Source organism: Neofelis nebulosa, chromosome 2 (genome assembly GCF_028018385.1).
Source record: "Neofelis nebulosa isolate mNeoNeb1 chromosome 2, mNeoNeb1.pri, whole genome shotgun sequence".
In the NCBI taxonomy this organism is placed as follows: Eukaryota; Metazoa; Chordata; class Mammalia; order Carnivora; family Felidae; genus Neofelis; species Neofelis nebulosa.
Genome location: NC_080783.1, coordinates 206510236 through 206523311, shown reverse-complemented (window position 1 = coordinate 206523311; position 13076 = coordinate 206510236). Strand labels below are relative to the sequence as shown.

General features: G+C 55.4%; 1 protein-coding gene across 1 annotated transcript in view; it reads right to left on the bottom strand.

Annotated features, from left to right (window-relative positions):
* Window positions 1-5680, bottom strand: part of RAP1GAP (RAP1 GTPase activating protein) — a 50907-nt gene extending 45227 nt beyond the window's left edge. The window contains 2 exon segments of the mRNA XM_058718741.1: window positions 3561-3596; window positions 5596-5680. Of these exon segments, the coding sequence (XP_058574724.1) occupies window positions 3561-3596; window positions 5596-5639 (80 nt within the window). The 5' untranslated portion in view covers window positions 5640-5680.
* Between the last annotated feature and the right edge of the window lie 7396 nt (window positions 5681-13076).

The following is a 13076-nucleotide window of genomic DNA, read 5'->3' as shown; positions in this document are numbered from 1 at the left end:
GGCTCCTAATCCTCCCACTGGGCCCCATTCTTTTTTCACACTTATTCTGAGCTTCTTCACCACAGGTAACCTGCTGATGAGGGGCAGGGGGTAGGGGAATCCAGCCATGATCTGGCCACATCTGGCTTCTACCAGGCCTGACTGCTCCTCAGTTTAAGCCCCAACTTCTTTTTTTCAACGTTTTTTTTTTTTGTTTTGTTTTTTTTATTTATTTTTGGGACAGAGAGAGACAGAGCATGAATGGGGGAGGGGCAGAGAGAGAGGGAGACACAGAATCGGAAACAGGCTCCAGGCTCCGAGCCATCAGCCCAGAGCCTGACGCGGGGCTCGAACTCACAGACCGCGAGATCGTGACCTGGCTGAAGTCGGACGCTTAACCGACTGCGCCACCCAGGCGCCCCTAAGCCCCAACTTCTTAATCCTTTTTAAACATTGAAAAGTTTTTAAAAAATCTTTTTTGTATTCTTTCCACCCAACATGGGGCTCGAACTCACGATCCCAAGGTCAAGAGTCTCGTGTTCCAGCTCCACCAACTGAGCCAGCCAGACACCCCTCTTAACCCTTTTTTAAAAAGGGGCAGAGGAAACCACATCTCCTCCAGGAAGCTCTCACAGCCTACTTGACAAAGTTTCAACTGTTCCACTCTCTGGCCACATTTAATTCAGTTCCACCAACATTTATTAAGCATTTACTGGGTTCAGGCAGCTGTGTAAGACTGTGTGGAGGACAGAGAGATGGGAAGAATACAGCTCAGCTTTTTGGTGACTCATGCTAGAAAATGAGCCTAAGTCAAAAGTAACCCAGGGAACCCCTGTTCTCGAGGATCTTGGAGCCTGCCTGGTACCACGGCATTATGTGGACACATTCAACTGGACTGAGAGATCCAATTCAACATGCATTGCACAGCAAGTGGCTCAGAGGGGACGTGACCTGCCTAAAGTAACACCACTAACATGCAGCAGAGGCCGATTCAAGTCAGGCTCTGAAGGTCGTGCTCTTTCCACTATCCCAGAAATGAGACTAATGTGAGGCATAATGAGCAGAGGGAGGGATTTTAAGGATAGAAAGATGGGGAGTGGGGATCAGGAAAGAAAACCCTCAACAGACAGTGATAAAGGTAGGCCGGAGGTGTGGCGGGGGGCTTGTGGAAATGGGAGGGTAGGACGTGCCAAGGGGATGGGAAAATGTGAGCAAAGGTATGGAGGTGGTATTCTCCCAGGGGCCATATTCCCATTGATCAGAAATGCAGGTTACAAAAGGGGCACCTTGTGTGGCTCAGTTGGTTAAGCGTCTGACTTGGGCTCAGGTCATGATCTCGCGGTTTGTGAGTTCGAGCCACGCGTCGCGTTCCGTGCTGACCACGGAGTCTAATGCCTGCCTTGGATTCTGTGTCTCCCTCTCTCTCTGTCCCTCCCCTGCTCACACTGTCTCTCTCTGTCTCTCTGTCTCTCTCTCAAAATTGAGTAAACAAGAAAAAAATGTTTTTTAAGAAATGTAGGTCACGAGGGACATGAGTTCCAGAATGAAAAGGGTAAGTGGATAAAGGCTTTGAATCACAGGCCAGGAAATCATAATAATCAATATGACTCCCATTTACAGAGCAGTAACTATATGCCAGGCACAGGCTGGGAGCTAAGCAGTTGCTTAGGAGAGAGGGCCTCAGGGGTTAGCACCTTGGACAGCATCTCCAGCGAGGAAGGTGTGGGGCAAGGCATTGTGGGTAATGGGCAAATCCTGGTGATTCCAAAATCTTACTTTAGAGTTGTGTCAACTGTGGCCCAGAGAGAGGAATGGATTTGCCAAAAGTCACACAGCTGGTTACTTACTCTCAGTTCTGGGCCCTCATCTCTGACACTTCCTTCAGGGTTCCCTAGAGAGGGCTTTCTGGGTCACCCTTCCATCTTCAAGTCTTCCCTCAAGTGCTCAGACCCACCCTGTGGCCTGGAGGTCCTGGGACAGAGTGCATGAGACTCTGGGCTCTGCAGTCTGGAAGGTTAAGATTCAAATCCCAGCTCTGCCCCGAATAGCTGTGTGGCCTTGGGCAAGTCACTTCCCTCCTCTGTGCATTACTGTTCTCCTCTGTAATTAGAGGTTATAGTCCGTAATTCAGGGAGGTGGTAAAAATTATGTGAGATGATACAGTGCAAGCAGCTAACAGTACCTGGTACACAACAGGTGCTTAACAAGTGGCAGTTGTTAAGATGTTTTTTTATATATATTTATTTATTTTGAGAGAGAGAGAGAGAGAGAGAGAGAGAGAGAGAGAGAGAATCCCAGGCAGGCTCCATGCTGTCAGTGCAGAGACCAACACAGGGCTTCAACACATGAACTGTGAGATCATGACCTGAGCCACAATCAAGAGTCAAACACTTAACTGACTAAGCCATGCAGGTGCCCCAGTTGCTAGGATAGTATTAATGAAGTCCTTGAAAAAAGGATGGCATCTTCCTCACTTTATCTGTATCTCCCCTCATCCTATCCCTGCTCTGGGCTTAGCATATGGTCTTGCCCTAGTCATAGAGGCTCGGATTAACTGGGTCCAGCAGCAGGAGATAAAGCCCAGAGAAGGGGAGTAGCTGGACCTAGGTTGCACAGAGAGCATCAAAGGAAAATAAAAGGGCAAGCTCTGGAGCTCAGCCTGGGCACCTGTGTGCCTCCCACCCCAGATGTGGCTTCCTAGGGGGGCTCTGGCAGCAGGTGGGGCAGTGGGGTCAGAGAGGAGTCACCTAGTACCTGGGAGGCACTGCAAGGCCTAGGGACCCCAGGAAGCCCCCAGCAGGGGCAGGAAATGCGAGCTTTCCCACTGGAGTTGAAGCTGCCACAGGAGCAGCCAGCTGGGCCCATGTGATGCTGGTGCCGGGAAGCTGGGAGGCACCCGCCTGCTGGGCATCGGGGGTGCTGTGAATCCCGAGATGAGGCTGCACCTCCACCCGCTGCTCTCAGTGCTGGGGAAGCTGCAGACACAGCTCCCCCTCTTCCTCCAAAGCAAGGACAGCCTTGGACTTAGGTCATGGGCTGCAGGAGGGGGTTCTGAAGGCTATGTATGGAGTGTGACTAGAGGACTTGGGGTTCAGCGTAAAGGCTAAGGGCACTCCCACCCCCACCCCCCGAGGAGCCATGAGGTGGGAAGGAATAGAGAAGGAAGGAAGCACTTTTGGTGAGGGGCTTCAGTACTCCAGGCCCTGTTTTTTGTTTTTTTAGGTTTGTTTGTTTGTTTACAATTTTACGCTCTGTTAAGTAGGCATTTTAGTCCCCATTTCACAGATGAGAACACTGAGGTTCAGAGAGGTTAGTGAATCACTAAGGTCACCTGGACAGTGGGCAGAGCTGATATTTAACCTGATTTGCCTTGACTCCAAGTTGGAGCTCTAGAAAGAATTGTAGGAGAAGATCGGTGGGGGAAGAACGGGTAAGGGGGTCCGTCCACGCCGTCACCTGGAGAGGGTGGCTGAAGGGTTGGTGGGGTCTGGTCTGTCATTATAGGGGGTGGTAATGGTTTGGGAATGTTCCCAAGGTCCAGCCAAGCAGCCCAACCCCTCCTGAGAGCCCCCAGTACTCACCACACACTCCGGCGAGGGGAGAAGGACTTGTCCACCCTGAAACATACATGCAAGAGGGGCAGCAGCTGAGGGGGCAGTCCCTTCCCACTCAGCCTTGCCTAGCACATCAGGCCAATCCCAACTCACCCCCCACCCTCCCAGAAGGGCCTGGAGGAGATACTGCTTCTTGGGTGTCTGATGCACTATCACCATCCCCCATAGGCTGCAGGGGCCCCAATGTTAGATTAGGGACATGGGAAGGTGTGGGGTGAGAGAGTATGGAATAAAGGCAGGGTTGGGGGCACAGGGGTCGGGGAGCAGGGGCCCAGGACCAGAGAGTGGGGTAGCAGCAGAAGTGGGGGTCAGTGTGGGAGGTTTTGGAATAAGTGGAGTGAGACAGTGACTAAAGCAATTTGGGGTCAGAGCAGAGATGTAGGGGTGCAGCACAGGCCAACTTAGAGTGTTTCCAGACAGGATTGAAGGGTGTGGGTGTTTATGGTTTACGGTGGGCAGGAAGAAACCACCCCCCTTTCCTGGCAGCCTGCCTCCATCCCGGAGCTGGAGCTCACTCATACTCACCCAGGGGACAAACGCCTGGGGATCTGAGAGCAGGAGCTCACGAGGAGCTTCCTCTCCCACCCCACCCCCAACACACACACACACACACACACACACACACACACACCCTGCCCCTCAAAGCAGAGCCAGAGGAAGACCTTAAACCCCAGGAGCTCAGGCTTTGTTTCCCCCAAATCCCTCCAAGTCCAGCCTCAGAGAGAGGTGTGGACATTGCCTTCTGAGGGCACCTTGGGTGGGGGGGGGGAGGGCTGGAGAGAGCTCCACCCTCCTGCCCAGCTGAGGGCCAAGGGGCTGGGCAGCTGTTGGGACAACAAACAACTCTTGCCTCTTGCCCAGAGGCCAGAGGAGAATGGGGAAGGGGCCCCAAACCACTCTGCCAGCTGGGGAGGCAGGGCTGGGGTCTCCTTAGGGATCAGCTCATGATCTGCAGACAAGGAAAGTGAGGCGAGAGAGGCCAGGCCTTGCCCAAGCTCCCACGACAGAACCCAGCTCCACAAACCGGGGTGCCCCTCCATGTCAGCTGACCAGGACTCTCAGGCTGGCCCAGGCTCCTCTCATTGCTTAGCGGCTAGCAGAGCCCCTGAGAAGGAGGGCAGCCCTCCCATCCCCCACCCCACCCAGCCTCTCTGCCAGGGTCCCTTTGGAGGCTGGGCATTCGGCAAGGGGTGGCACCTTGAACACAACCCCTACAGCCCAAGGAGCACCTGTTGTGCACTGGTGGTGTTATAGGTGTGACCTCCAATTGCTCTGCACCTCAAAGGTGAGTCCTGTGTGCTTCTCTGACCACAAGGAGGCAGGGCCTGGCGGGAGGTTATGCAACTACTCCGCCGGACAGGGAAGGGGCCCCAGCCCCAGTCTCTCTGCCCAGTCCTTCTTCCAATTTACAAAATCCCTGCCTAAGGCAACAATCCCCCCAACACTCCTCTGATGTGGCCGCTTGGGGTCAGGAGAGACAGCGACCCCCAAGATGGACCGGCCACCACTCCGCCTCCCCAGCCTTAGTTCTCCAAGCCCCGACGGCCAGGAACCCCCGGGAGGAGAAGGCTCCTGTGAGCCAGGTGGCACGAGATAGGGGCAGCCCGGGTGTCCTAGGGTGGGCATGCGCCTGCTAATGGCTTCCAAGTTCTCTCCTTCCAGCAACCTCAGAGGTCAAGTGGGGGTTCCTGCAGGGCCTCCCCCTGACCTAAGAATGCACACACACAGGCCCGGCCGGCGGGTCGCACACTAGTCACATGCGTAAGCGCTGTCACGCACTGAGCAGCCCACCGTGCCCACGCGTGCCCATGGGCTGCCAGCTGGAACGCACAGGCACACGCGCAAACACACACACACACACACACACACACACACCCCGCCAAAGCGCGCCCCTCACACGCAAACCCAAACTCGCGAGTGCGGAGCCACCCGACCCCCAGGCCGGGCGCGGGGAGGGGGCTCCCACCGCGCGCACACGGGCGCCCCCGCCCGGCGCACCTACCCTCCGTAGGCCCCGAAGGTGAAGCTGCGCTTCCGGCCGCTCATGGTGCCTCCGCCGCCCGCCCGCCCGCGCCGCGCCGGGGCCGCCTTCCCCGCGCCCGGGTCACCTTGGCAACTCGGGCCGCCCCGCCCCGGCCACAAGCCCCGGGATTGTCCGCGCCCCCGCGGGCTACGGGCCAGCTGCCGGGGGCCGCCGCGCGCAGAAAGGGCCGCTTGTTCGCGCCGCCCGCGGGCCGGGGGCGGGGGCTTCGCGGGACTTTCCGAGCGAGCGGGGACCTCGGAGGGGGGATGGGGGATGCGGGGCGGACTGCACTTCCGTGGGGAAGGGACCCTCCACCCCCTCAGATCAGGGGCGCACGGAGCCGCAGACCCTCTTCTGGGGGCGACACCCTGTTCCATCTCCCTAGAGGCGTTGGCCTGTGCCGGCGGATCTGTCCCCCGCCATCACGAGGGGGGGGCTCACAGTGGGCCGGGTCAAGAACTTGGAATCCAGGAATCCAGGGTCAAAATGGCAAGTCCCTGCCGTCCCTGCCCTCCCTGCACCTCTAATTTCTCACCCGTAAAATGGAACCACCCTCCAAGCACACACACACACACACACACACACACACACACACACACACACAGACGGTGATGGAATGAGTTAATTCCAGCCCAGGCCTGGCACACAAGAAATGCTTAATAAATAGCTCCTACAAGAGTCCCGCTCTGCTCTTGCCACAAACGGATGAGTGAAGGAAGGAACAGTCTCCAGAATGCCCTTCTATTGCCCATTCTCACCCCCCTCTCCTAGGTGCCCCCCACTGCCCAGTGAGGAGGAGAAGCAGGGGGGCAGGAATAGAGATGCCCCACTAGGTTCCTTCCCTCAGCAACCTTCCGACCAGGAACTGCGCTCTGAGTCCTACAGCAGGTCACTCACTCAACAAACGCTCTGAGCCTCTCCTCTGCCTGCTGCTCACCCAGAGCTCACAGCCCAGGGTTCCACCCTGCAGGAAGCAGTCTCTGCCACCCCCAGAAAAAGATGTGTCAGTAGGCACCGAACACTGGTCCTGCCCCGAGGACTCACCCACCCCTTCCAGAATGCCCACTCTGGCCCCCGAAGAGGGAAGGATCACCCCAGGGAGGCCCTCAGAGTCTTGAGGTTTTCTGTGGGGTTTTCTGATTAAGGGAATGCACAGAACAGATGCGGTGGGGGAAGGGGGGGAAGGACGACCAAGGGTACAGCGATAGGGCAGGGAGTTAGGGTAGGAGGGGTTCTTCAGAAGCCTTTCAGGAATGGTTCTGCCTGGGCCCTGGGCCAGGGCTCAGTTAGCCCCAGCTTCCCCTGGGAAATGTCTGGTCTGGGTATCGACCTTCACAGTTAGCTTCACTCAGGCAGAGGGCTGTGGTGTGCTGGATCTCTCCATCTCAGACATGAAGAAACTGAGACCTTGGTTCACAGTAATTATGTTTCTCTTGGGGGGTCAGCCCCCAGATCCCCCCCGCCCCCACCCTACCCCCACCCTGGGCCCCTTCTCCCTGCACACTCTGATGGGCAGAGGAGCCCTCAAGAGCCCCTTGTTCAGAAGCCAGGCAGGGCAAAGGAGATTCTCTTGTGCCTAGAACTATCCCTTTGGTTCGGTTTTTAGAGGAGCGTCTGGTTCCCTCTTGGCAGGGTGCTCTGGAGCCAGGGCTGGGCCCCTTCTGCTCTGGGCAGGCCCACAGATTCCTGGGTGGAGGGACCAGCCCAGGCCAGTGTAGGAAGCCCACTCCCCACAGGGCAGTCCAGCAGGGCTCCTGAGGGGCAAGCCCCTAGGAGAACAGAGGCTGGCGTAAAGAGGAGGAAGTCTTCTCTTCCTAAGCGGTAGCAGCAGCAGGGGTGCCCAGAGCGCTGGGAGAGATGGGGACCAGGAGCTGGGCCTGGGCCATGGTGGGGTATACAGAGCGCCAGAACTGGGGCCCAAGACTCCAGGCCTTTCCAGGCTGCTGTGCCCCCTTGGACATGGCCCTCAGCCTCATCAGTCTGTCTTTTCAGTGGGAATGATTTCTGAGTGGACTCTGCATCTCCAGTTGGCAGGGTGGCCAAGCAATGTCCAATGTGCCAAGTTTCCCAGCCGGGCCTGGCCCCCGGGAGGCCCTGCTGGTGCTGGGACAGTGGGCCCTTGAGAGGGGTTGTGGGGGCTGCAGGATTCCCACCGAAGACAAAGAGCCCAGTGTGGGCTCCAGCCTCTTGGGTTCTGACCAGCTGCAGCTGCCTCATTGGCAAGAGCTGGGGGTGGGGTGGGGGTGGGGGTCACGTTCCCTCAGCCAGGGACGCACAGGACACTCCCTGGCCGGCTTCTGGTCCCTCCAGCAACAGCAGAATTTAAATGCACTTTTTTAAACTGCAAGACCACTTCCGAGAACTTACCCCTTTGCCACATCACACCGTGTAAGCCTGAAGAGGAATGGCCAAGGACAAAGGGACAGGGAGGCAGGTGCTTAGATCTTCATCAACTCTCCCAGGGTTCAAATCCCAGCTCTCCCACCTGTCAGCTGGGTGACCTTGGGCAAGTCACTTAATCTTTCTGTGCCTCAGTTTCTTCATCTGCAAATGGGGTTTATGACAAAAATAACAGTACCCATTTCAAAGGGTTTTGCCAAGGATTAACTACATTGATAGTTCTAAAGCACTGCAGAGAGCCTTTGAAAAGCATGTGTTGGTTAAATAAAACACCGGCTGCAGCCTCGTTGTTCTTTAGGCTGAACTACACGAAGTCATCATTTTTGTAGAGTTAGCAAAGATTTATTAGTAGGAGTTCCAAAACAAACTAATGACCATCCAGAGGGAACCAGATAAATAAATTAAGGTCCACTTATACCATGCAGCTGTTGGAAAGAATGGGACAGATCTATGTGTGGGCAAGTGAAATAACCTCCGAGACAGACAGACACACAGACATACACAGAGGCAGTGCAGTGAGGGCGTGGGCGCTGAGGCGCTGGACCAGGCTCTGACACTTCCTAGCTGTGTGACCTCAAACACATTATTTAACGTCCCCCCCGCTCCCCCCAGACACCTGGCCTCCACTGAGAACTCAATACTCTCAGGTCAGCACGGACCCAGTGCTCCCTGACTGGCACTGGGAAGTCCTTGCCATCTCTGAGGTCGGACAGAGCTCCCTTCTTTTCCCTCCAGCCTCTCGCCTAGAAACCAGAGCCAGGCTTCCCCCCAGGGTTCAGGCCCTCCCTTGGCGGAAGCTTCCTCTTCTGGGCCTCCTAGATTTGCACCCAAGTTGTTCAAACAGGTGCCAGACTGTGCGAAGGAGGAGGGAAGGGTGCAGAGTTCCCTTTCCAAGTTCACCCCTGATTGAACTCTGGGAGTCCCACCTACCTGCCTCCAACTCCCCCTCCTCAACCCTCAGCAGGGAAATGTAAGGGCATAGGGAGGGGCAGACTCCTGGGAAGATCTCCAGCCCAGCCTCCAGATGGAGCTGGTGGGGTCAATTCTTGTTTCCCATTCAGGATATCTGCCTGGAACCTCCTGGGCAGGAGACAGGGCGGTCCTGGGCTTCCTGCCCAGCCATGCAGCCTCCTGTGTCACTCCACACTAATCAGCTTTCCTCCCTGGGCCTCAGTTTGCTCATCTGTTAAAACACCCACACTCATTTTGATGGGTTAAAGACATAATAATGGAAAAATGTACTTGCCTTTAGATAATTCCATGGATTCAAGGCATCATTATCCTTAGCTCATGGCTTTTCTGGCCAAGCCACACCTACCCAATCCCAAGATGCTATAAACCCTGAATTCCCAGAGGAGTCTCCTGGGGCAGTCCCAAGGCCCTGTGAAGGGAGGAAGCTGCTTGGAGAGCAGCTTCCTAGTGAGGTTATTGACCTAGCCATGCCCTGTCCTGGCTCTGGGACCTCTGTCTCATTCAGTGGGTTCCTGAGAACTCAAAGTGTCCCCACCAGAGACCAGGACAATCTGGCCTGGCCTGGCCAGAATGGCCAGAATAAATGCCTCCACTCAGACCCCCACCATTGAGGATGTGTCTCTGTTCACCATATGGACTGTGTGCCTGGAGGGTCCCTGAGAGCAAAGCCCTTCTGGAAACAGACACAACCATGAGGGTAATTCTTTCTCCCTTCAGTCACTCCACAAATACACACTGAGCACTTACTGTGTTACTGACGCTGTTCAGGCACTAGTGATAGGGGATGGACGAGACAGACAATGCTGGTGGCACGGCTGCATGCACACCTGCACAGAAATTCCACCAGGCCACACGTACGCTCGCCCTTGTACTGTGCCCAGAGACGTCTAGCGTGCACCTATAGAGATCATATCAAGATCAAATGCATGCAGACATGCTTACATAAACGTCAGTCCCTACATCGCAAAGCACCTCCATACATATACACAAAGGTCAAATTGAGCTTACACACAGGCCCCAAATCAGTGTGCACTCACCTACTGACTGTGGCTGCATCTGTATACACATCTGTGTGTTTGTGAACACACACCAATGACAACAGATACATGCACACGCACTTAGAGTACATTATGCTCACACAACATACACACACAGACACATGTGCATACACATATCACACACACACACACACACACACACACACACACACACACACACGGTGTGGCCAGCTAACTATTGGAAGAAATAGAGGTTGGAGAGAGGATGGCTTTGGGGGAGGTGGACGGGGGTGGTCCATGCAACTGCTGCATCCCCAAGGACAGGGGAGGCCGAGGCCCCTCTCACATATTATAAGATGGAATCCAGCCAGCCTCCCTCTCCTGCCCCCCCTGCTAATGGCATGGCCCTCTCTGCCCATTTTCAGGTAGGCTGAACTGGAAGGAAGACTGCTAGATGCCCAGAGCTCCACCCAGGGCAGCTGGGCTGACCAAACCCTGTACTGGGGGCAGGAGACTTGGGTTGCAGCCCCCACCTCCCCCCGCCGAGCTCTGTTGGTCACTCATGTGTCCTAGCACAAAACCCTTCCCACTTGGAGCCTCCGCTGGTGCATCTTTAAGATGGGGGACAGGAAAGCCGCCTGGGTGGCTCTGTCGGTTAAACGCCGACTTCAGCTCAGGTCATGATCTCACGGTTCGTGAGTTCAAGCCCCGCATCAGGCTCTGTGCTGACAGCTCAGAGTCTGGAGCCTGCTTCGGATTCTGTGTCTCCCTCTCTCTGCTCCTTTCTCACTCGTGCTCTGTCTCTCCCTCTGTCTCTCAAAAATAAATAACTTTTAAAAAAATAGAAAAAAAATAAGGTGGGGGACAGGATGCCCTGACAATTCCCTAAAGTGCCAGCCCTTCCCACCCAGCCACTCTGGGATTCTGTGAACCCCTCTTCACCTGGCCAAGGTCCTCACCATGACAGTGGTTCTCAACAGGGGTGGTTCTGCCCCCTAAAGGGCATTAAAGAAATACATGAGGGTGGTTTTGCTCTTTAGCAATTACTAGGGACCACTGTCGTTCAGTGGGTAGAGACCAGGAGAGCTTTGTCAGGAGAGTCCCACCTGAAGAAGACCTGCCATGCATCAAATATCCTTGCAGACATTCACGTGGATGAAAGGCCTGTTTATCCCTTCCTAGAACCTAACTCTGGTTTACATGCGAGTATTTTTTAGTGTGGGTTTAATACATACTGAGTCTTCCAAAGATGCAACTACTGGAAGCCACTCTGAACTAGAAATAATCAGGTATAGTTATAATATTTTTCTGCCCTTAAGTGTAAAGGTTACACATACATATCACACAGGTGCAAGCATTTGGTTACTCCATTAGGTCCTGGGGTGTGATCATGCCAGGGTATTTAGCTATGGAAGTAGAGGGCTTTTACTTCTCTTAGGGCATTATATTGTTTGGCTTTTGAAATGGGTGTGTAGGTAGGCTTATTATCTAGGAATGCCGTTAGGAAAGTAAAGAATGCGCTTGTGAATAGTGTTCTGAATCGGGCCTGAGGAGTCCGCCGCGGTCCCGGACGCCCTCAGCTGGCCATCACAGGAACTTCAGGGTGAGGGCCAGCCGGGCTCCAGCACCAGGGACAGCGCCCCGGGCCAGCGCCCCGGGCGTCTCTCCTGGGGCGAGTGGAGACCCTGAGGGCGCCCGGAAGGACCGTCTTGTTTTCTCGGCTGTGCATTTGCCACCACCAGCCCCCCGCACTCCTCACTCTTTCTCTTGTGCGGAGGTGGTCCTAGAGCCTGCCGTCTCCCTTCTCCCCAGAGCGAACTGCCGCGCCTCTCCCGACCCACAATGGCACACCTGCGCGCCACAATGGCTGCACCTGTACCGCCGCCGCCCACCATGTTCCCGCCGCCCCCTCTCCCCGGGACCCGTTCTCTCGATGTGCAGATCACAGGGCCGCACCTACGCGCTCTGGGACCTCTTTGATCCCCACAAAAGCCCCATGATGCAGACCATGCAAGAGTTATACGGCAACCATGACCGATGGGGAAACTGAGGCTTGTAAACAGAGCAGGGCCAGCTTCTGACATCCCCTGAAGACCTCAGCCACCATCACACACGCATATGCCCCAGCTCAGTAGGAGCAACGACTAGTTCCCGAGGCCCTGTACCACGCACTCCGGTTGGTTCAGTTCTAATGATCACCCTGCAAATTAGATGCAATTATCACGCCCTGTTCACAGAGCAGGAAACTGAGGCCCTGAGGGGCTAAGCAGCTTGCCCCAGGGGTAGTAGAAGTAGAAGTGATTGTGAAGACCCTCTGAGGTCTTAACTCTGCTGTGAGTCGCTCTCAGGGACACTCTGCCAAGAAGAAAGCCCTTCAAACAGCACATGCTGCCTTGCCCTGACTTGGAGGCCTGAAAGCCTCCTGTACTTCAGGACTGGGATGGGGCGGTTGCACCGGACTCCCGACCCCTCACAGAGGAACTCCTATCTCCCCATCCTTACAAAATTTGGCCTCACAAAGCACTTCCCTAAGGCACACGGTAGGTGCTTAATATACACTTACTGCTTGGCTGAAGCCCTGCCTTCCAAGAACCAGGTTTCTAAATGCAAAACCACACAGCCTGAGCACAGAGCCTGGACACAGAACAGGGCGGAGTGAGCCACGAGGTAAGGGTTCAGGCATGAGACCCGGACAGAGCAGAGCTCCAGCTCATCCCTGAGCTGTGTGACTCTAAGCCTCAGTTCCCACATCCGGAAAATGGAGATACACTAGCTGGTAGCTCACAGAGCAGTGGTGAGCCTTAAAAGAGGTGACGTGCGCAGAGAATGAACTTAGCCCAGTGCCTTATGCCCACGGAAGGCTTGCACGCTCGTGGTTGCCAATGCCATTGTCAGCAGAGTCTTCTTTGGGATGTGCAAAATCCAGAAGCCCCTGCTGAGTCATGCCCCCATTTCCACAGCGTAAAGCAGGCTGCAACTACACCATAGGCAAGCTGCAGGACAAGGAAAGAGGTTGAAAAATGCACAGTCTGTGGCTGGATTGGGGGCAGGAGGAGGGGGAAGAGGCAGCCGTGGAGGCGGGGAGTTTAG